The following is a 20213-nucleotide window of genomic DNA, read 5'->3' as shown; positions in this document are numbered from 1 at the left end:
TTTGTACACATCCACTTGACCTATAGAACTGTATAAAATCTCTCTCATAAGCACCCTATTTCGGTAGGAGGAATTCTGCTGTGAGATTTAGCATTCAGTGTCTTACAAATTTAAGGCATTTTTTGTATAGTTATGATCAGCTGTTTATTATGCTATTCTGGTTGCAGTACTGAAGGGGAACAGGTTTATTTGCATTTACAGGTCACTGCTGGTGCATTTTCAGTAGCTTTTTCTGAGGAATCATTTCAGAAATTATTGAGAGGCATCATGTGTTTCAAACAGAGGTTTGTAGACATGACCCATGTTACAGAAGCATTGTGGTGCCTGATATTTTAGAGAATCAGACACACTAGCCCATACATTTACACCCCTGATAAGTACTGGTCTGTCACATCTTCAATGTCCTCAAGGACTTTAGAAACTAAATACACCACAGATTAAGATACACTAGAGATTAACCAGGCAGTTTAATTGTGAACAACTGAGAGGAGATGAGGAGTGAACATGTCTTTAGTTACAGTGTTCTGCTCAGCAATATTGCTCTATTTTTGCAGCTGACTATTAGAAGCTTTATTCGATGGACCTCCTCCTTTCTACACCAATATTCTTCTTCACACCTTAGTTCAATCACTGCACCAAGGCCAGGGAAACAGATAATGAAAATAACTGGGCTACCCCTAATTTTATAGTTTTAATTTGTGCTTGAAGGCTTCATTCTGAAGACAGATCCACAGAGGAAGGCCCAAACCATATGATAAAATTCCTGACAACCAATCTATACAGTGCTTACTAAAGTTTTTGCCTTTAATAAGCTGTTCTTTGTAGGAAGATGAGCACAGGTTTCATCACATTTGCCACAGCTGGCTTTAACTCTGTAGAGAATTGTAATGAAATAACAAAGATATGCAGTTGAGTAAAAAAAGGAAAAAATTTATTATTTTTATTATTATTATTATTATTATTATTTTGTCTAGAACAAGAAGTTTAAGAGACTGTGGAGGGTAAAGCCAGCAAGAAGCAGCAGAGTCTTAAAAAGACCAGGCTGAGATGAAACTGGGCAGGGCAACCTCAGTTTCCATGGTTATGCCAGGGCTCCCATTGGGTCCCAGGCAGGAAGAACAATGGGTTCTTGCTCCATGACCTCGAGCACCTCGGTGGAGATGAACTTCTTGTCCACCACTACTTCATACACATATTCAGAGAACCAATCGTCTGTCAAGATTAGATAACCTATGGGGAGAAGCAGAGAGGTAGAGATTAGGTAAAGATACAAGGCAAAGTGAATGAGAGATGAATGAGAGATGATGAGCAGGAGCAAGAGAGAGTAAGTGAGCAAGAGTGTGTGTGTGTGTGTGTGAGTGAGAGAGAGAGAGAGAGAGAGAGAGAGAGAGAGAGAGAGAGAGAGAGAGAGAGAGAGAGAGAGAGAGAGAGAGAAAGAAAGAGAATATCAGATGGAATCCAATGGAGAAGAATCCATATGTTCAGTTTTGAATACATCATCCATAAATCTGCAGATTCTTCTTATTATGTCTGCTTAATAAAGATTTAATAGTGGATATTCAACAGCAAACTGTTGTAGGCAGCACATAAAGGGTAAAAGTAACAAGATTAATATCAAAAACCTCTGATTAAAGCCAGCAGTGCCAAGAGAAAAACTGAAAATGAAGGCTTATTGTTGCACTCCTGAAAATGAATTTCTTGTGACCCCCAAGCTGACTATAAAAACTGTTAATATTTTTTTGCACTGCCACCTCTGTTAAAAGAGGGCGTGTTCTTAACAGTGCTGGCTGATCCCCTATTCTCTCCATCACCGCCCCTACTGATGTAGTGCTGGAAGGGAGGGAGTCAGTTCTACGGAACCAGCCCTTTATCTACCACATGTCTGTTCACACTTCCTCCTTCCACAGCCAGCCAATCCTACAGAACACATGCACGCACACACATGTGCACACATACGCAAGCACATGCATGCACGCACGTATGCACGCACGCATGCACACAACCCCAAACATATAGTGAGGTGGATTTTTTGGTCTCATGCACACTACTTCAATGACCTGTTTTTTTGTGGTTAAGTCTTGGGCATAAGGTAAAAGAACCTTCTAAAAACTTCAGTTCTGTTGTTTATTTAGCTTTACGTTATCGTTAAAAATGTGCTGAGGTTTGACCAAATGCGGGATGTGGGACATGACAGGAAGCCTTTAGACATGGTTCCCAAACTGAGTGGCCAGGGTGGTCCCACTTACACCCAGCAGGAACAGAAACTGTCTCAGTGACAAACACCTGAACCCAGAGACAAGAGAGCAATGTCTGACTTGGAGCTCTCCCACCCAAACACCCAGCCACCCACCCACTACGATGTGCTTTTTCTCAAACTTCATAACTAACAGCACAAGCAGCTTACAAAATATACACATGCTGGAAACAATCCATTGGCCGTGACCCAGTATGACTGCAGGAATGCACATTCATAAATTCACGTTAAGAAGGAAAAAAAATTTACAAGCCTCAGACGCCACTGCTGACGCCACTGCAAAAACAAATATTCTGTCAAGATCAGTCACAGAAATATTTCCCCTCTTTGTTTTTGACATTACAGTCAAAACCACAAAAAAGGGCAGAGACAAGGTTAGAATAATCAATCTTAGCTGCTCTGTGCTTTACCCCTCCTCTTTCCTCCTTAGCATATCTCATTACACACTAAGCTCAGGAGGGAAACTGTTAGGACCAATCTGAGGTCTGCTGACCGCTCTAACCTTAAGCACACATTCTCTCCCAGAGTAACAATCTCCCCTCTCGCCCTTTCTCCAGCTGTCAAACAAATATTGCTCCAAAGTCCCAAAAAAAGTGGCAAATAAAAAATACAAATATAAATGTACTCATGTACAACCACGGTTCAACTGAAATAATAACTCACAAGAGCTCTCCAAGCAACCCAGCAAGATTCTTAACTAAGAGGTGGTTCTGGAAAATTCTGTGTATCTTAGGCAAGCTTTGAACTTTTAAACACAGATGATGAATCAGTTAGTAGGCAAATAAGCTGCAAAGCATCACTAAGCTGAAATAGCTTTAGAATCTGCACAGGAATGCAGGGCTTATTACACAGAGCAAAAGTGAACGTTAACGTGAAAGCTACCGAACCCTTTTATGACTTCATGGGACAGACCTACCAGTATTAAATTCATTATATAAGTATCGAAAAATATTGAAATGGAATTCTAAAAAAATATTTTTAGTGGTTTGCCATACGTGTAATTATGGCCTATGGTATTAAAAAAATGTACCACACAGAACATTTAGACATTTAGATTTCTAGTATATTTCAAATAACTTATGTATTTAGGCTCATTTTGCCACCCATACTACTGCTGGGTGACAATACAGAACTCCCTTTCGGGACTAATAATTTAATTACTAGGAATTTAATCTGCAGTTGTGTTCAGAGCAGAACCAGACTTATGTTTTATGTACAGTATGTATTGAGTATTAACTCAAAGACCATCAGGGGACCAGATCCAAAGAAAAATCACACCTGAGACAGCTTTCCTCAGCTAAGAGTCTATCACCTCATAAGAGTGGAGAACCAGAGAGAAATGAGATGTAATCCTTCTGTAAATTAGGTTATCCCATTTATAAAGTCCTAAATGTTCCGTCTACAGAGTGCTATGAGGTAGGCAGACTGGACCCACTCACCTTTATTTCCACGATCGTCACCCCATGAGTTTTCCACTCTCCACTTCTCAAAGCATGCCTCCTTCTCCTCCTAATCAAGAGAGTCAGTGGGAGAGAGATGCAGAAAGAGACATAGAGAGAGAGAGAGAGAGAGATATACATAAACAGAATATCTGGAGGATGTTTATTCAAGGCGATAGTAAAACCTGAGCTGTAATCTCCTACCTTGGGAATCATTTCTATGAAAATGTTTTCATTAGGAAGAGCATTAAGAAAATCCTAAATTGTCTCCGTAACGCCAAAACAGCCCCAAGGGGTTCGTTTGTTTCAGCCAAGTACAGCTGTAATCAGTGAGCTGTAGCTCTGGGAGTATCTCGCCACCAGTCTGAGCAGCATGTTTAAGACAACGCTGTAGTGGTAAATGCTCCACCAGTTCCTGCTGGCCTTAACGTGGTTGGGGGGGGGCGAGGCAGAGGAAAAGGGACCTCATCCTTTTCACTATACACTAGTCTCTGACTTATAAAGGATAGACAATTCCTTCTCATGCCATGTTTCGATCAGTTTCGTAGTGACTGCATGAGTTGTAAAAGGAAAGTCCAATGACAAATGCATGCACTGCTCACTGTAGCTTTTTTGGCTGAAATATCCATTTGAGCCATTCTGTGTGAACATGCAGAACTGTGCGCACTCTGTACCTTGTTGGTAACAGCAGTAAGGACCATGGCGTGTGTCATCAAGGAGTCTCCGAACATCAGCCTCTCTGCTTTGTTCAAGTTTTTCACCGAGATGCCAAACACCAGCTCGTGGTTAAACCTGAGTACAGACGCAGAGCCTATCAGACTCAGGCACTCCTCAGACACACACACCCCCCTGCCCTGTCTCCCTCCACATAAACACACAATCAAGGAAGTGGGTAATCACTCACACATTCATGTCGTTGATGCCCAGTTTGCCATGGAAATGCTTCCCTACATCACAGCCAAACCATACAGCCTGCGAGAGAGAGAGAGAGAGAGAGAGAGAGAGAGAGAGAGGATGCAGTAGGACAAAAGGTTAGACTATTAATGATTGTAGAGGCAAGTGTGACACCAGCATTTCAGAGTCCAAGCACTCTGAAATCACTAGAGATCAGGCACACCAGGGTTGGGCAGGGCACACGAGAGTTACACAGCACTCTGAGATCTGTGTGTACGTGTTTGAAAGCCCCGTCCCCGTTCCGTACCTCCCCTTCCATGATGGACTTGGCAGCGGCTGTCTTCAGCGCTTGGATGGGCTGGTTGTTGTAGAGCGTTCTGCGGCCCCCCACCATGTTCCCCAAGAACTCCACACTGTACAGTTTGCTGAAGGGGTTCTGCGGCCGTGGATCGTTCACAAGACACACCTGTGTAGGTGGGTTACAGACCATAAGCCCTGCCCCACACAGGTAAAGGGTGGTGGGCGTGTAAAGGGAAGCACTGCAGTTGGATGTGATACCTTTTCCTTGAGGTTGTACAGTGGCTTGACATGCTGCGTGTAGAACTCCTTGGGGGTCAAAGGGCCGATACGGTGGAAGTTCTTGTCCTTGTCCCTATACTCCCAACAGACGGTGTCAGGAGGACTGCCCAGACACACACTGACCACTCGAAACACCTAAACACACAAACACACAGGTTATACATACTACACACAGATTACCTAAAACGACAACACAGGAACAGGACACATACTGTCAAGCATGTGGGAATGTAAAAGTCACAGTTACCAGGCTGTTCCAGCAGGCCGTTGGCCTGTTCTTAACCAAGTGCTGTTTTCAGTTTTTTAGATTAAGCCTCCCCTGCTCTGATAGAGCTATCTGTGGCATTTCCTGCTTTCTCCTGCCTAATCCTTGAACTATATCTGCTGGAATTTTTCTTTCTCACAGCAGAGCTTAGCCCATCAATAATAATAATAGTGCGTGTGTGCCGACGTTGATCATAAACATGCACACAAAAATTTGCCCATGCATGCACAACCCTCCCCTTTTATTCTAAAAACTTCCAGTCGACTATTCACCGATTAGCGTCTGAAGTCTGGACAAATAAAACTGCTCCCATGGTGAAAATAGAGCTCCAAAATTATTTCTGGCCTGCTGAACCTTATAAGACCATGGGCACCCAGCATCCCTGCACCAGGCCCATTTAAGCCTTGCAGTCTACTACCTACTCTTAACTCTAACTTAACAAGAGAGTTTTCTCCCAGGACTGCACCCTGTATCTGCGTCTCTCCAACTCCAGCCTCCTCCCGTAAAGATAGCCATTAGGCCTTTCCGTTTGTTTTCTCTGTCCAGTCCCCCTTGGTGAAGGGTAAATGCCAGGGCTGCCCTGCCCTCTCTCTCCCTGTTGACCTAACGCTGGACCCAGATGCTCTAGGCAAACAAACAACCTCATATGCCCCTCCTCGTCCCCTCACTCTTCCTTGGCAGGTCAGACAACCGCGGGCAGCTCCATCCAACAACAACATGGGCTCCTGCCTTTCTTTTTTTTTTTTTCTCCTCCCCCATGCCCGCTGAAAAGTGCAGCCCGCACAGAACAATGGCCGGGCACCGCTGACGTCAGCCGACAGCCAGCGAGTCAATATTGAGACACCTGCGTGGGGCAGAGCAGTCCGGGTCCCACGGTAAGGACAGAGACGCTTGTCTCTTGTCTGGGGAGGGCCAGCCGCCGCAGGAGACAGGGAATGATGCGGAGCCTGCTGTGAACACTTCACTTCAGGAAAACGCGACACCTCTTCCAAAAGCGCCACATCTCACGCCCTCCACCTGAGCTCCGGCTCTCACCCTCAGCACGGCTGCCTTGCAGCAGAGCTCATAGCAAGCTCAAAAGTCTCCTGCTCAATTTGAGCAGAAAAGTGTTGTTATAACCTGCTGTCCAAGTGGGAACAGCCCACCTAATGGGCTAGAAGGAATGTAGATCTTTCTTATCTGTGAACATGTGTGTGCTACAGCTGTGGTATATGGCACCAGGATATACTTCTTCCTAACTACACTGTCAAGTGTGTTTGTGAGCTGACTTTAGAAACTGTTGGAGTTGTGACTGCCTTCTGACACCCTCCGCAACAGCAGAAAACATCCAGACAGCGTGCTGTTGGAAAGGGGATCGCAGCAGGCAGTGTGGAACTGCTGCAAGGGTGGTTCAGGCCACACAAGTATGTGTTTTGCTTTCCAGCACATCCTAATTACTGTCTTATCTGAGATCACAAGCACCTGCTAGGCACGCCAGGGCCTCCAGAAACTGTTTTTGTGCTCATAAACTCCAGGAACATCCCTGAAGCATTGTGTGCCTTCACTTAAAGGTCTGGATGGCCCAGGTTATGTTTATGTGCACTATCATGTCAGATCATAATTGTGTCTGAGGTGAACTAGTGCAGGATGGTTTGGCTGTTGACCCCGTTCCAGTGTTACCTAGGTGGGGTGGCCAACCTTGTGATTGCCCCCCGCCGCCCCCACCCTTCACCGTAAACACTGGCTCGTCTTCCAGCTTTGTTCTCCGGCGACTGCGGCCTGTTCTTCGGCAAGCATTTGTTTGTTTGCATCTGTTGCCCAAACACATCTTTGCCAAGATGGAAGCGGATGGGTCAACAACGTCCATCTCAACACCTTGTGATAATTCTCCTGAGTTCTCCATTACGCTTGCTTTGTGGGAGATCTGACACAACACAATTCAAACATATTTATGGCACAGGCAGATGATACATGGGCCCGGGATAGCCAAGTACAGGCAGAATAGACTTGATTGAAACTTCTCATGCTGTAAACATAAAACATATGTGCATCTTATAGGTGCTGACAAAAGCATTTCAATTAGATAATGCAAGACTGTGACAGCCTGCCTTTTTGGGGGGTGTCTCAAGCTCTTATAATTACACACAAGCATTAACACAAATGAGAAAACCCGAATAAGAAATATGAAAGAAAGCTCTGACCAAGCTTACTACAATCAACTCAGACTAAGCCAACAAAACTGGAGAGGTCTTCAGTCTGGTGTATTTAGGTTGAACCAAGCTCTCAACTGCATCAAATTTGATCAAACTATTATCAAAGTCCACTGATCCAGTGCTGTGTTTCTAAGGTGGTAGGGCCCTAGAAACCTTAATATTCAGGTGCTCCTGCAGTCCATGACAGGATGGACTAGTGTGTTAGATTAGGTCAGCAACTAGTCTCTGCAGGTCAGATGTACACCGTTCAGAGTTGGCCATCTCAGCAACACTTTATCGACAGAGGAAAAGGATGCAGACACAGACCAGTAGAGATTAACGTGCAGGCTGGCTGTATGCTGTCGATCAGTGTACAGCTTTTGTACGGACCTCGTCACGCGTCTCTGCTGAGTCTGTGCTACATCAGCTCACCCCTCTGCAAATGCTTTACCCAGGTTAGAGCAGAGCGGCTTTGATCTGCCCATGATCACAGACACATGCGTTGGCCACATGAAACAGGCATATGCCCAACTGCACGCATACACAGACAAAGTCAGTTGCAAATACTACAAAGTACAATTTGGGTCCATAACCAACAGTATTGGCACATGCATACAATGTCATTACCACTTACAGTCCAAAAAGTGCCAAACAATGCAGGTCAAGCATCCACAATACAGATGCAAAAACAAAAAGCTTGTCACCACCACCCACAAGATCATAACAAACTGAGGCAGTGACTCTTCACGGTCAGGTCCCATGTTTCCTCCTCCGCCTGGCTCTTCTACTGGCATGGACCAGCTCCATGAGTCTAACCCACACCAGGTGGACAAACACACACTGCATCAGCAAATGGGAAGACGTCAGCAGCGAGTGGGTGAGGCAGCCCAGCCGGGTGCAATCGAGAGCTCGAGACCTGGGAAGCAGAGCCGTTAGGCCCAGGGCCGATAAAAGCATTCGATTCAGGGACGAGAAGGACTCAGAAAAGTGGCAACAAGACTGCTGGCCTGCCCAGAGCAAAACCGCTCGTGTCGGTACGCGATGCGAGCTCTTTACAGATGGTGCAGGTGTAATAATATTGCCGGTGAGATTGCTTTTGCCACTCAGTGTCAGACAGAGAGCGATAACGATCTTGTTTGTGGAACATTCTGTCATCAAGTTTCGGAGCCCAGGAGCCCAGGAGCCCAGGGCTCGCTTTCGTTTCCTTTCTCCCTTTAACACATGCACTGCAAAATCATGACAAGCGCATATGAGATAATAACGCAAGGTAGTTTTGTTGGGCTTGGTGTACAGGTTATAGCTTTTCTTTCTGTTGAAATAGATGGTATTCACGCTTGGTCAACTCAAACATTGATCAAATCAAGGTAAACTAAAACGAATAATGACCCTCATGATATTCATCTGACAACAGTAGTCAGTGGCTGAACCATCTAAAGCTAATATTCTTCAACTTTCCTCAACTTCCTAGAGCTTTTGCATGGACCATTATGGGTTGTAAAGTGGAGACAGTAAACCTGTCATTATAGACAATGCGATATGGATCAGTAGAGTATCTAAAAACAATGTGAAGTTCTGTAATAATGCAGTCAGTGAGTATGAGTGTGATTTTGAAAACTTGGACTATGAAATTAGTGCTCTGCTAGTGCACTGTGGTAAATGATGGTCTTCAGAGTTTTCTGCTCGTTTCCTGTCATAGCCCGAAGTTTAGGAAAGGAAGCACACCTGATAAAGCCAGAACCATCTCATTTCTTGGTGGAACAATTGCTTCAAATGTTGTAATAACCGGTGCTGGTTCCAAGAGTCATCTCTCAAAACTATCCAGTGTATTGTATTTCTGGCCAGGTACATACAATCTTATGGTGCCCTCTTTTGGATGCAGGATGAAGTGACATTTTAATTTTAAGCACTGCTCACATTGCCATGAGGGAGGCATACAAAAGGTGCACTCACCTCCTCCATCATGGTGTACATGGCATCATTCAGTTCAGCTTTAGAGGCCTCACTGGCAACCATGTTCCTCAGTCTTAGACAATACTCTCTCAGCTATGAAAAACAACAAGAAAAACAAGAACAAAAAAAAAACAAAAACATTAATGTTACACAAATATTAAAAGCTATGCAAGATCTAACAAACAAAGCCAAGATGAAGCATGAAACAGAATATGGACTAGCAAGTACTGGGTGTTGGTGATATGGGGATGAAATGGATCAGGTAGATTCAATATGTATAGGATAAATCTCTGTATATTTGACCTCTTTTGGGACTTATTGCTTCAGAATTAGCACTTTATTCACATTACATATTTCTCCAGAACGTCTGTACGATCTGTTTTGTAGTAAACACCAGCTGGGTTGTTAGCTGCTGATTAGCCTTTAAAGTGCAAGCAAAGGGCATTCCCACAACAGCAATATTTTCTTAACATTACCTAAACATGGGGCTTCATATCGGGAAAGGTACATTACTGAAACTCTTACGTTATAGCAAGCATTTAAAAATATTTTTAGTTTTTCCTAAAATTACGATATATATCAAAAGGAATATCTCCCACAACTTTCATTAAAGCCTTGACACACAGACTCCGTCCGGAGGAAGTCAAGCACTTAACACATCATACCTTTTAATCATTTGTTTTATGACAGTAAGTTATCATTAATTATTTTATGACTGTAGGTCCAGGGAGGTTTCTCAGTAAAGCCTGTTGTCACCCATTATAGATTAAGAAGACTACAAATGAGTAGAATAAATACAAGTCTAGTAAAATACATGCAATAAGTGCATGTACCCAGAGTGGGGCTAGGTTGCTGATTCTCAGATCTCACCCCAGCACTCCCAGGTTGACGCACAAATCACATGTTCATTCATTCACCGGATAAGGAAATGATTACTTGAATTACACATGTGCAAAGGCCTGCACAGAGTATGTTAAATAAGCCTGCCAAATTTCCATCCCCTCAGGCCCTCTAGCCATTCACTGGCTGACTAATTCCCCATACACTAAATGTCAGAATTAAGGTTGAAGAAGATGTAAAGGGTGGCAGCAGTGTTAGGAGGAAGCATGTAAGTGAACCTTGTGATTGAGGATGTCATTCATCCTACGGGAGGCCTCTGAGCTGTGAGACTCGGGAAAGCACTTCTTTGGGATGACACCATATTTTTCTGGAACACACAATTTATGTCAGAAAGATATGATTATTCCACTTGCTCAATTAAGATTATAATCTTTAACATCATAAAATGGAGAGGCTATAATTTTTCTAATTTGTTCACACACTAGATGCATTCACAGATTTATTTTAACTGCATACCATTTTAACCGCAGTCCTAGATGATTTAAGGACAGTCTGAGGAATTTAGCAAAAGTCTATCAATCAATTAGCAGTCATATTAGCAGTGTTTTTTTAACAGGTCTTAAGGTCCTAGAAAGAAAAGGTAATGTTATAAATACACTGTTGATTTCATTTAACAAGATTATATAAGTGAGAAATATAGCACAAATACAAGTGCATTGTGGCACTGGTCGGGACGTTTGTGGTACAGACTAACCAATGAGGTTAACTAGCATGTCCCACTGTCCACCATCATTGGTGGGATTAGAGAGTAGAAATTGAACCAGTCGACCGTCTACTGGCTCCTTTCTCTGGGCTGTCTCCACGTAGGCGTGCAAAAAGTAATAGCAGCGCTCCACCTGAGAAAACCAGAATGAGAGAGAAATGCAAATTCTGCCTTTATAAAGACAATGCAAATACTGGTATAAAACATGGAGACAAAAAATTTAGCAAAAATAATAGCTCTCACTCAAAAGAGGAGTCGACACCTACATAGGGTAGGGTTAGCAGAGTGGGGTATCTTCAATGACAGACAACAACCAATACAATGCAGAGCACTACTCAATTTCTATACATTTTAATTCCCACAGCTGAGTAAAACAATATTGGGAAGTTAAATATTGCAACCTACTGTTAGGAAACTACCAATACAGTATATGGTCATTACCTTATCCCAGAAAAAGAGATAGGACTGACTGAACTCAAACTCTTCAATGTTAAACTTCTTCATAAAAGGAAGTCGCATGACATTGAGGCATGAAAATATCCAACATCTCCCTGAAAGAAAATGAAATTAAATGACTTTTAATAATGTTTGTTTAAGTTGTAGCCAGTCAGATGCAAATGTATGAGATTATGCAAATTCTACTGCTGTTTTATTTTATTTTAATAACAGTAGAGTATGATAGTAATAATACAGTAGCTATAACAACACAGATTTTTAACAGAAATCTTCTCAGATGTTCAGGGGTTGGGGGCCTAGCTTTTAGTACTGTTTGGTGGCTTTGCTTTGTGTTTGGTTACCTGAGTTCTTTTGGTTGGTGACAGGCTTGCCCTCTGTGGGGATGGTGTGCTGGAAGATGTGTACTGTGTCTTGGACTGTCTGCCGATGCAGGCACACCTCAAGTGGGTCAATGCAGGTAGACACATTCTGGGCCAGGAGGTAACGAGGGTCGGCGCGCAGACGCTTGGCAAAGGTAGACACCTTCTCTTGACTCAGGCCCAGAGCTAGATACAACAATGCAGCAGTGTGAACACTAAAATAGGTTTGCTTCAACATTGACTCTGGTTTGCGCAATACTTCTTACAGTAAAAAGCAGCTTTAAAGTGTCTCTGGACTGGATAGCTAAAGGAAAACACAGGAAACCGTGGTCAGGAAAACTGAGAGGAACTGGACCAAATAGGTTCCCTTTTCTCCTCCAACATGTGACCATAAGGGGGGCTCAAAGGCATTGAGTACAATCACTGTGAACAGTATTAAAACATCCAGATGCCTTGCAAAGGTCTAGTATATAATTAGAACTGCACAGAAATAGAAAGAAATTAGTCTGATATTTTGTCTGAACAAGCAGTGCAACGTTGCTTAATCATATATGTTGATCAAAAACCAGAAAATCATATCTGACTGGTTGGGTTTAAATGGCCACACCTTTCAATAGCTTTACATGGTGTGGAAAATCATAGCAAATAAAACAATGAAAGGGTTTTTATAAATGTAATGCCACCCTCATCTAAAGAAAGCATGATTGGGATTGACTAGTATGTTGCTTTTATTTGGAACCGGGGCCAATGGGCAGCTGACAGGGTGATCTGACTCTTTACATAATAGCAATGGTTTTTGCTCCACGGTGTTCCAGTGCCTTCATCTTCATGACCATTAGACTACTCTGTAACTCAGTTACTACGCCGAATGAAGAAGTTTTATTCAGCTAAACAGACATCTAGCTTGCTAGCTAATGCTGTGACCTACAAAGTCACCGCCTCATAGGAGGTGAAAAAAGATTAACTTAAAAACTGAGCTTAAAAACACCTGCAGGTCAAACTGAAAACAGTGAACTAATGAGAAAGCTAGGTTATCTTACCTAACCCTAGTGAAATCAACGTCCAGCTGTGTATAATTCTGCGATATGAGATAACAAATAGCTTCTACAATCTTTACACCTTCATTACTCTACGTTAAGTCGGTAACTTGAAATCGAAACCTATAACTTAGCTATTCAGAATGTAGCTAGTTATCGTCCTTTTTCTGACTGCTTATGCAGGTCTAGGTGTTTTTAAATGAGCGAAGGCAATTACACTGCTATCGACAGCTAGAAAATGACACTGTTGTTTGCTCGGCTTGATGGTTGAAGGCGTAATCATAGATCCTGGTGATCAAGCTAGATGACAAACTTAGCCAGCTAGCTATGCTACACACTTCCCTTTAGCTGAACAAAAAAAGATGTGTCAGGCTGAACCGTTGTGGATCAGCATTAGTGACCATGATTTAAAACATCACTATGTACATACCGGTTTCCATGTTTTCACGCAAGAAGATCGGGTGTCTGCAATGTTTTTCTAACAGTCAGGAGTCTTTGTCTTTGTTTATTTCATTCGCCGACAACCAGTCAGCACGCTCGGAATTCCGGAAACAGGATATTGAGATAGCAATTTAACTGGACACGTTGCCTTTTCAGTGTAAAGTCCCTCTCTCAATATGTAACGTTTGTAATGCTTTCAGTCATAAGATGGGGAAAAGTTAACATAATAACAAACAAACAAACAAATGAAAAGTAAAAATGAACTTTTAAGGAGCAGGTATGACCAGTCCTTGGTCGTTCCGTACAAAAACTGAAAAAGTGAAAATGTGAAAATAAACCCGATCTTGTCACCCGCTCAATGGAATAACAAAAAGCAGTTAAAGTAATAAAATGCATGCTTATTAATAATAATGGACCGTGTTGATTAATGACATAGTACTAGTAACATTGTATTACGAATTATAAATGATAAATTATAAATGTTACAATCAGGCAGCGTGATAGAGCCTTCTTGTGGTTGTGAAGAGGTAGTTATCCTATTCTAACCGGAGCTGGATTGTTGGCTGATCATGGCTAGGAATGAGAAAACCTTGTTTAAAACCTTTTAAAAAGTTTTTATTAGTTTAAGAGCAAGAAAGGGCAAGTTTTCTATTATGCATTAGAAGGTTGTTCAGAAATAATATATGCAGATTCGAATGTGCTATTAGATTTGTGGAGGGTTTTTTTTTGTATTTTTAGCTCTGATGTACTGTATATGAGAGGCATTCAGTATATTATAGATTGTAGCTGTTTTATTAGTTAATACCGACTAAAATAAAATGTTGGTTTGTTTTGGTTAGCGTTTAAGAAAACGCTGTTCTCTGGTGTTCGCATTTGGTGTCTTAAGCGCCCTCTAATGGAGAAATGAGAATCTTTGGCTGGTAGACGTTTTGGCTGCTTACATCGTTTAACCTCAAGATGGAGACTCTTCTTTATCGTTTGAATGTAGTAGACCAGCGTATTATTAAGATGTGGTAACCTTTTATTGTACTAAAAGTATACTGTTTCTTTACCTGAAATAATAATAATCTACACTAGACATTAGCTGTGGTATAAGAATAAAACATGCTATAAACAATGCATAAATTAATGGTAGTTATAGTAAGTGCTTTCAATGAATCATATAAGAAATGTATGTTTTTTGTGAATGTAGTTAGTATTTTGGTTCTGGCAGGAATTATTGTTACCAGACAGCTCTCGTTATGTTCATTATGGTTTTTGCATGATGAGAACAGCCAAAAAAAAGCCCATTTATGATTGAGGGATTATCAAACACCCCCATCTCTCTTAAACTACAGGCGGCCTTGTTGTGTCTCATAAATAAACTAGGAAATTTATGCCAGATGTTACCTAATCTGGCCAGCTCCTAGGGATCTCTCTGTGGGCTGCATTAACAATAGTAGCGGTGGCTGTTCTGGGGCAGATGGGGTCCCCTCTGCAAACAATGTCTGCAGTGTGGGGGGATGGGGCAATGCATTGAAAGTCACCCATGGCCACATATCATGCTGGCTTTAGTCAGGGTAGTGTTGGAGGTAGGGTGGTGTTGGGGCTTGAGGGGGGTGCTTTATGTGAACGCTTATAAATCCATACTGCAGGAATGGAGAATGTTATGTCCAGCCATCTGTCCAAAATTAAAAGGTGAGCATCTTACTCTGCTGGCTAGCACACTCTGATCTCTCTCTCTCTCTCTCTCTCTCTCTCTCTCTCTCTCTCTCTCTCACACACACACACACACACACACACACACACACACACACACACACACACACACACACATATATATATATATATATATATATATATATATATATATATATATATAAAAGCTGCAATAAGTGTATTACAGGTGTCAGCTGTTTATCGGTTAAGGGTGATTAGAGCATCTATTATCAGTTTTGAGAGCAGCATCTTTTTTGACAGCAGTGGAAAACACTGTAATAAATTGAACATAAATACAGAAAGTAATATATTTATAGCAATCATGATACAACGCACGGTGCTACGTTGTGTCCAGATGATTTCATGCTTTGCTTGTTGTAGACTGTTACACTATATTATCTTTCACAAATCAAAATAAACACTAAAATAATGATCCCTGTGCTCATTAATGAAAGATTTGGCAACTGCAAAGTGTAATGTCCCTTGCTGCTGATGTCAGTAAGTTAACAGGCACATGACGAGATAGCTGCTTTAATGCAAAATCCTTTAAGAGAAAGAAGGGAGGCAGTTTTCAGAAACGCCCAGGGCAATTCAGTTAAAATGACTGACCATAAAGAATTTACAACGTGGGCCTCAAAAAACAATGCTGCAGCTGTTTACAGGTTGCATATATATTAGTCCTGACTGGTTCTGCAGCTCCAAGAGTTCTACGGAGAATTTGAGTTTCGTTCTATACAGGTAGTTCCTTCCTTGTCATGCCTCTGTGATAATTTTTTTCCATAGAAGATAATGAATGACTTGTATTTGAAACAATCCCATGTCCCAGAAATTACTTTACAGCTTGTCCATTCATTGAGAAGATACAGTTGCATGGAATTTGGGGCTATATATAACAATTCTGACCATTAGGCAACCTTGATGATCTGGAAATATCAGTATTTGTTTTCCTTAGAGTTAGCGGACATTTGGTTGTGAATGCATATCGCAGTGTCATAAAAACTGAGAGCTATAGTTGCTGGTGTCTTAAACCCTTCTTATATGATCATTGAAAAACAAAAGACATTTCAAATGCTGCAACGGAAAAAAATTACTCAAGCACTGCAGTTTTGTTGCACCCACCTTGGAGGATTTTACTCTCCATGGCAACAGATGCAGATGTATGACTATAGGATAGACAGGCTCTAATTTTCCCACCACCCTCTGGCATACCCTACTCTATGTGATCCTCGGTCTGCTCAGTCATGTTTAGCCATCACTCCGCTCCTCATCTCAAACAATGCAATGAGCCTATGGTTTATGGGTACCTGTGATGACTGTATAATTTATTCAGTGCATTGTTGTTGATTCCTTTTCACCCCCCATTTATTTATTTATTTATTGGTACTTGCAGACAAACATTTACTCTATTACCCACTGACATTCTATAGTTTAATAGCCCCTTTAATAGAGTTAAACTGAGACAACCACTGAACAGCAAATCAATTTATAGGCCTACCAAATCATAATTAATTTTACTCTGATGTTATAACTAAAGACTCATCAAAATAGGCTTGTAAAGAAGTAAGCTATACCTGCAAAAATTACTCCCTTTTGAGTTTTGTTTCAACATAGCAATGTGGAATTAGGTGAGATAGCCAGCAGTAATATCACCTTGTTGAGAATCTGGAGTACTGTGAGAGCCTCTTTACATCAGGCCCGGTGTGGACAGAGAGAGAGAGAGAGAGAGCGCGAGAAAGAGAGAGAGAGAGAAAGAGAGAGAGAGAGAGAGAGAGAGAGAGAGAGAGAGAGAGAGAGAGAGAATGTGGTGCGTGTTAGAGGGAACTGAAGAATGCATGTGAAAGGTATGTGGCAGTGCTTGTCTAGTAGTTAATGTGCAGAGGAGTTTCATCTGGAGACACTAAAGAAAGAGCCTTTGTTGCCCTAGGTTATTATGCAAGGATTTGTTATTTTTAAACTTTATCAGCTGGTTGCAAGAAGCATTGTTTGGGAGTAACTAAAGATTTTTTTTATTAAAACATTAAATAAGTGTAAAAATAATAATAGCAATCCATTAGACAAAATAAAAAAATAATGAACACAGCCCATCATAATTGGGCCTAATCATGAACACATAGAGCATTAAATTAGTTCTCTATATATCTGATGTTTTGTAAAAAGGTTATGGTTATGGAATTAGTACAACTCAAGTTAATTACAACTCAATCAAATTTTTTCCTTTGTGTATTGTTGTTTGTACAGTGACCTTGGTATGAGAAAGATGCAATAAAAACGAAATGCATTGTTGTTGCTTATCCTCACAACCTGGAACTGGTTTTGGAAATCAGTAATATGAAAGTATAATGTGATATAAAGTTAAAATCTTCATTACATTTTCACAAATGTTATACTTCACTTTGATAAACCAGTGTTATTTTGTTATATAGTTATACATTATACAAATTTTAACATCACAGACCTGCACTTGTCCATGTCCAATTGTATTTAAACGATAGAGAAAGGGTTAATATGTTTCCTTACCAATGAAGCACTCAGTGCCCAAACATGGTTTTATATTTTCTCAAAACAATGAATGGAATAATTGTCTTGAAATTTCCGAAGAAATGACACCCTATAAAAAAATACAAAAAAATATTAACTAAAAAAATGCATAGGCTTTAAATAAAACAAGGCAAAGGGGTCGTCATATTTAAATTCTAACGACACCTCAGTACCCAGTGTTTGCGTTCTGGAATATTTTTAGTAGCGGTGTTGCGCTGCATTTTCAGTCAAGCAATGTATATGACTTGCGCTGGTTATTTTATGAGTTTTATGAGTTTTGCAGTTATTGCCAGGGTCTCGCCTGTTTTTACGCCAGTGTGCCCGTCTCACAACGACGCTCCCGCGTTTGGCCACCTCCCCTCTCATTATCATGCGACGCTCACTTCGTTTGACCGGAGAAAGCTAGACACGTCCAATCACATCTTGAGGGGGGAGGTGTTTTTTATCCACATTTGACAGTGATCCGTGTGACGTCACACGATACTCCGTGCTCCAACAGTAAGCGCAAAGATGCTCTGAACGCGAGACTGCAGCATCTTCCAGTCAGACGACACAAAAAAACGCATCTCTGAAAAGCTTGTGTCCAGACACTGCATTCTGTTCTCTGGACTCTTTTGACATATCTAACCCCAGCCCTCGAACTTCGAACCGCAGTGTAGGCTACGTTCATGCACAACCCAAGGACCGATTTAAACATAGTATTTTTTTGTTTTACCTCTTTTCTTTTTCCATTATTTATTCGACTAATTTTTCGTCTAACCATTTAAAAATATTTTTGATACTTATTTTACTGACCGTTGGGTCTATATCCATGAGGAGAGCGCCATCCCAGAAGACAGTGCTTCATAGGAAGGAATTAACCGCTTGAGCCACAACTGAAGAAAATTTCCCCAGCACCTTTCTTTTCTGGGAAGCCTGACAGAACATAATCTGGTCCCTGAATATTGATGTGACTCTTTAATCCTGCCAATCGTTTGCAAATACAAACTACTACTAGCACTCGGTGTGGTTTTGCCAGTGTTTGGAAGGAGGTTAGCGCGCCCTGGGGTCCGTACATTGAAACGAACGACACGGTTGAGTCGGCGCACCCCATATTTCGATTTATCGTAGTCACAGAATTACAGATAGGTTATTTTAATACATTACAAGAAGGATAAACGTAGGTGAGTCAGTGTATATAAGAAAATGATGGCCGGCGGGGCAGTGCAGCAAAACGGGATTTTCTCGAATCCGCACCATCACAATCAACAGCCGCACATGGAGTCGGATCCCCCGGATTCCCGCAAAAGACCGCTGGAGACTCCGACGGAGGCTAGCAGCACCAAACGCACAAACACAGGAGGTAAGAATATAAAAATGCTAATGTGACTTTGAACTGTGTGGCGTTATAATATCAGTGGTGAGGTGGAGTAACGATGGCGTAATGGCAGGAATCGCAGGTTGATTTGTATTTTCTAATCGGTGCGTCTCATGGCCTTTTGAAAATATTATGTTGATCCAGAGCATGAAAACAAAAGTTATAGAGTAATTAAACACTCCAACGTGAAACCGGATATGTAACATATATGTGCGTCCATTTTATAATAACAGTGGCCTTTGATGTTAGTGATGGCTGCGACCATCTGTAGCCTAGCCTGGTGGCGATATGTCAGGGAAGGACGGTTTAAAACATATTCGTTGCGATGTACTTTTTAATCAGTCTTTGCTCCGGATAAACATGGTTTAAAAAAAAAACAGCGGATGAATTTACCCAAGGCAATGGACAGGAGGAAAACAATAGAAAACATGGTTCATGCATGTGCACGCGCCCGCATCCTTGGCATCACCGCAGATGACCTTGCATTACGAACCGGTGCTTCCGATTTAGCGAAACTGTACTGTGGAACATCGAACAGTTGGATGAAGATCATTATTGTTTTTGCTCGAGCACTGCGCCAAACTCTAAGAGTAGTAGACATGGTCACTATGTATGGTGTATGCAATTACAAAATAGGAAAAATGGCCTGGATCATGCAGCCCCGTCCTGTACAAACTGGCGTGCCAACCCACTAATCTGTCACTAGGCTACACTGTCAGCATCGCGCTAAATGTGTGTAGACATTTCGGACCATCGCACTCAAGTTCAGTTTCCCTATAGTTGCTGTAGTTCGATGCAACACGATTCAATTATATCACCATAGTCTGCTGTGTACAATCTTTGCCTTCCACACCCCGTCATATAAGATGGTATTTACCTTATAGAATGAGCGTTACCAACAAAAAACAGCATGCAACTACAAAACTGCACATTCGTCTCTTGCCTGGTGTTTACATACGAAGGAATCATGGAGAAAGCATTACGCATTGCCAATCAGAAAAAAAACATGCTGCGCCCGTGGGAGGCATTATACACAAACACCATCCATTTGCCCAAATGAAATGGCTGTTATGATGGCAAGAGCACCCCTAGACCCAGAGATGATCTGTTAGTGATCAGCATACCCATAGCTTAGTGTCCTTCAGAATAGCACAGCAAATTCATTAAATAGG

At 41.7% G+C, this 20213-nt stretch overlaps 2 protein-coding genes across 3 annotated transcripts in view; one reads left to right on the top strand and one right to left on the bottom strand.

The window, feature by feature from the left end:
* Positions 1 to 909: 909 nt before the first annotated feature.
* On the bottom strand, positions 910 to 13589 carry blmh (bleomycin hydrolase). The gene is made up of 12 exons (XM_027005817.3): positions 13438 to 13589; positions 11953 to 12156; positions 11597 to 11706; positions 11147 to 11288; positions 10671 to 10759; positions 9553 to 9645; positions 5146 to 5301; positions 4895 to 5053; positions 4598 to 4665; positions 4368 to 4485; positions 3694 to 3763; positions 910 to 1230 (listed from the first exon to the last, which is right to left on the bottom strand). Exons 1-12 carry the CDS (start codon positions 13445 to 13447, stop codon positions 1082 to 1084), a joined length of 1368 nt encoding a protein of 455 aa, XP_026861618.1. The 5' UTR covers positions 13448 to 13589; the 3' UTR covers positions 910 to 1081.
* Positions 13590 to 18193: 4604 nt separating this feature from the next.
* nova2 (NOVA alternative splicing regulator 2) overlaps positions 18194 to 20213 on the top strand; it is a 44853-nt gene continuing 42833 nt past the window's right edge. For both annotated transcript variants that reach the window (XM_027005813.3, XM_081699647.1), the window contains exon 1: positions 18194 to 19026. In XM_027005813.3, the coding sequence (XP_026861614.3) occupies positions 18870 to 19026 (157 nt within the window). In that variant the 5' untranslated portion in view covers positions 18194 to 18869. The remainder of the gene's footprint in view (positions 19027 to 20213) is intronic.

Source organism: Electrophorus electricus, chromosome 17 (genome assembly GCF_041902795.1).
Source record: "Electrophorus electricus isolate QZ-2024a chromosome 17, ASM4190279v1, whole genome shotgun sequence".
Lineage (NCBI taxonomy): Eukaryota > Metazoa > Chordata > Actinopteri > Gymnotiformes > Gymnotidae > Electrophorus > Electrophorus electricus.
Note: the sequence above shows the minus strand (reverse complement) of the source record. Positions and strands in the feature narration are given on the sequence as shown.

What these genes read in the sequence shown, in the direction of transcription:
- blmh (XM_027005817.3), bottom strand. An exon ending in CACCAACCAAAAGAACTCAG is followed by an intron (nt 11,707 to 11,952) that starts GTAACCAAACAC and finishes ATTTTCTTTCAG; the next exon opens with GGAGATGTTGGATATTTTCA. An exon ending in AGTCCATCATGGAAGGGGAG is followed by an intron (nt 4,666 to 4,894) that starts GTACGGAACGGG and finishes TCTCTCTCGCAG; the next exon opens with GCTGTATGGTTTGGCTGTGA.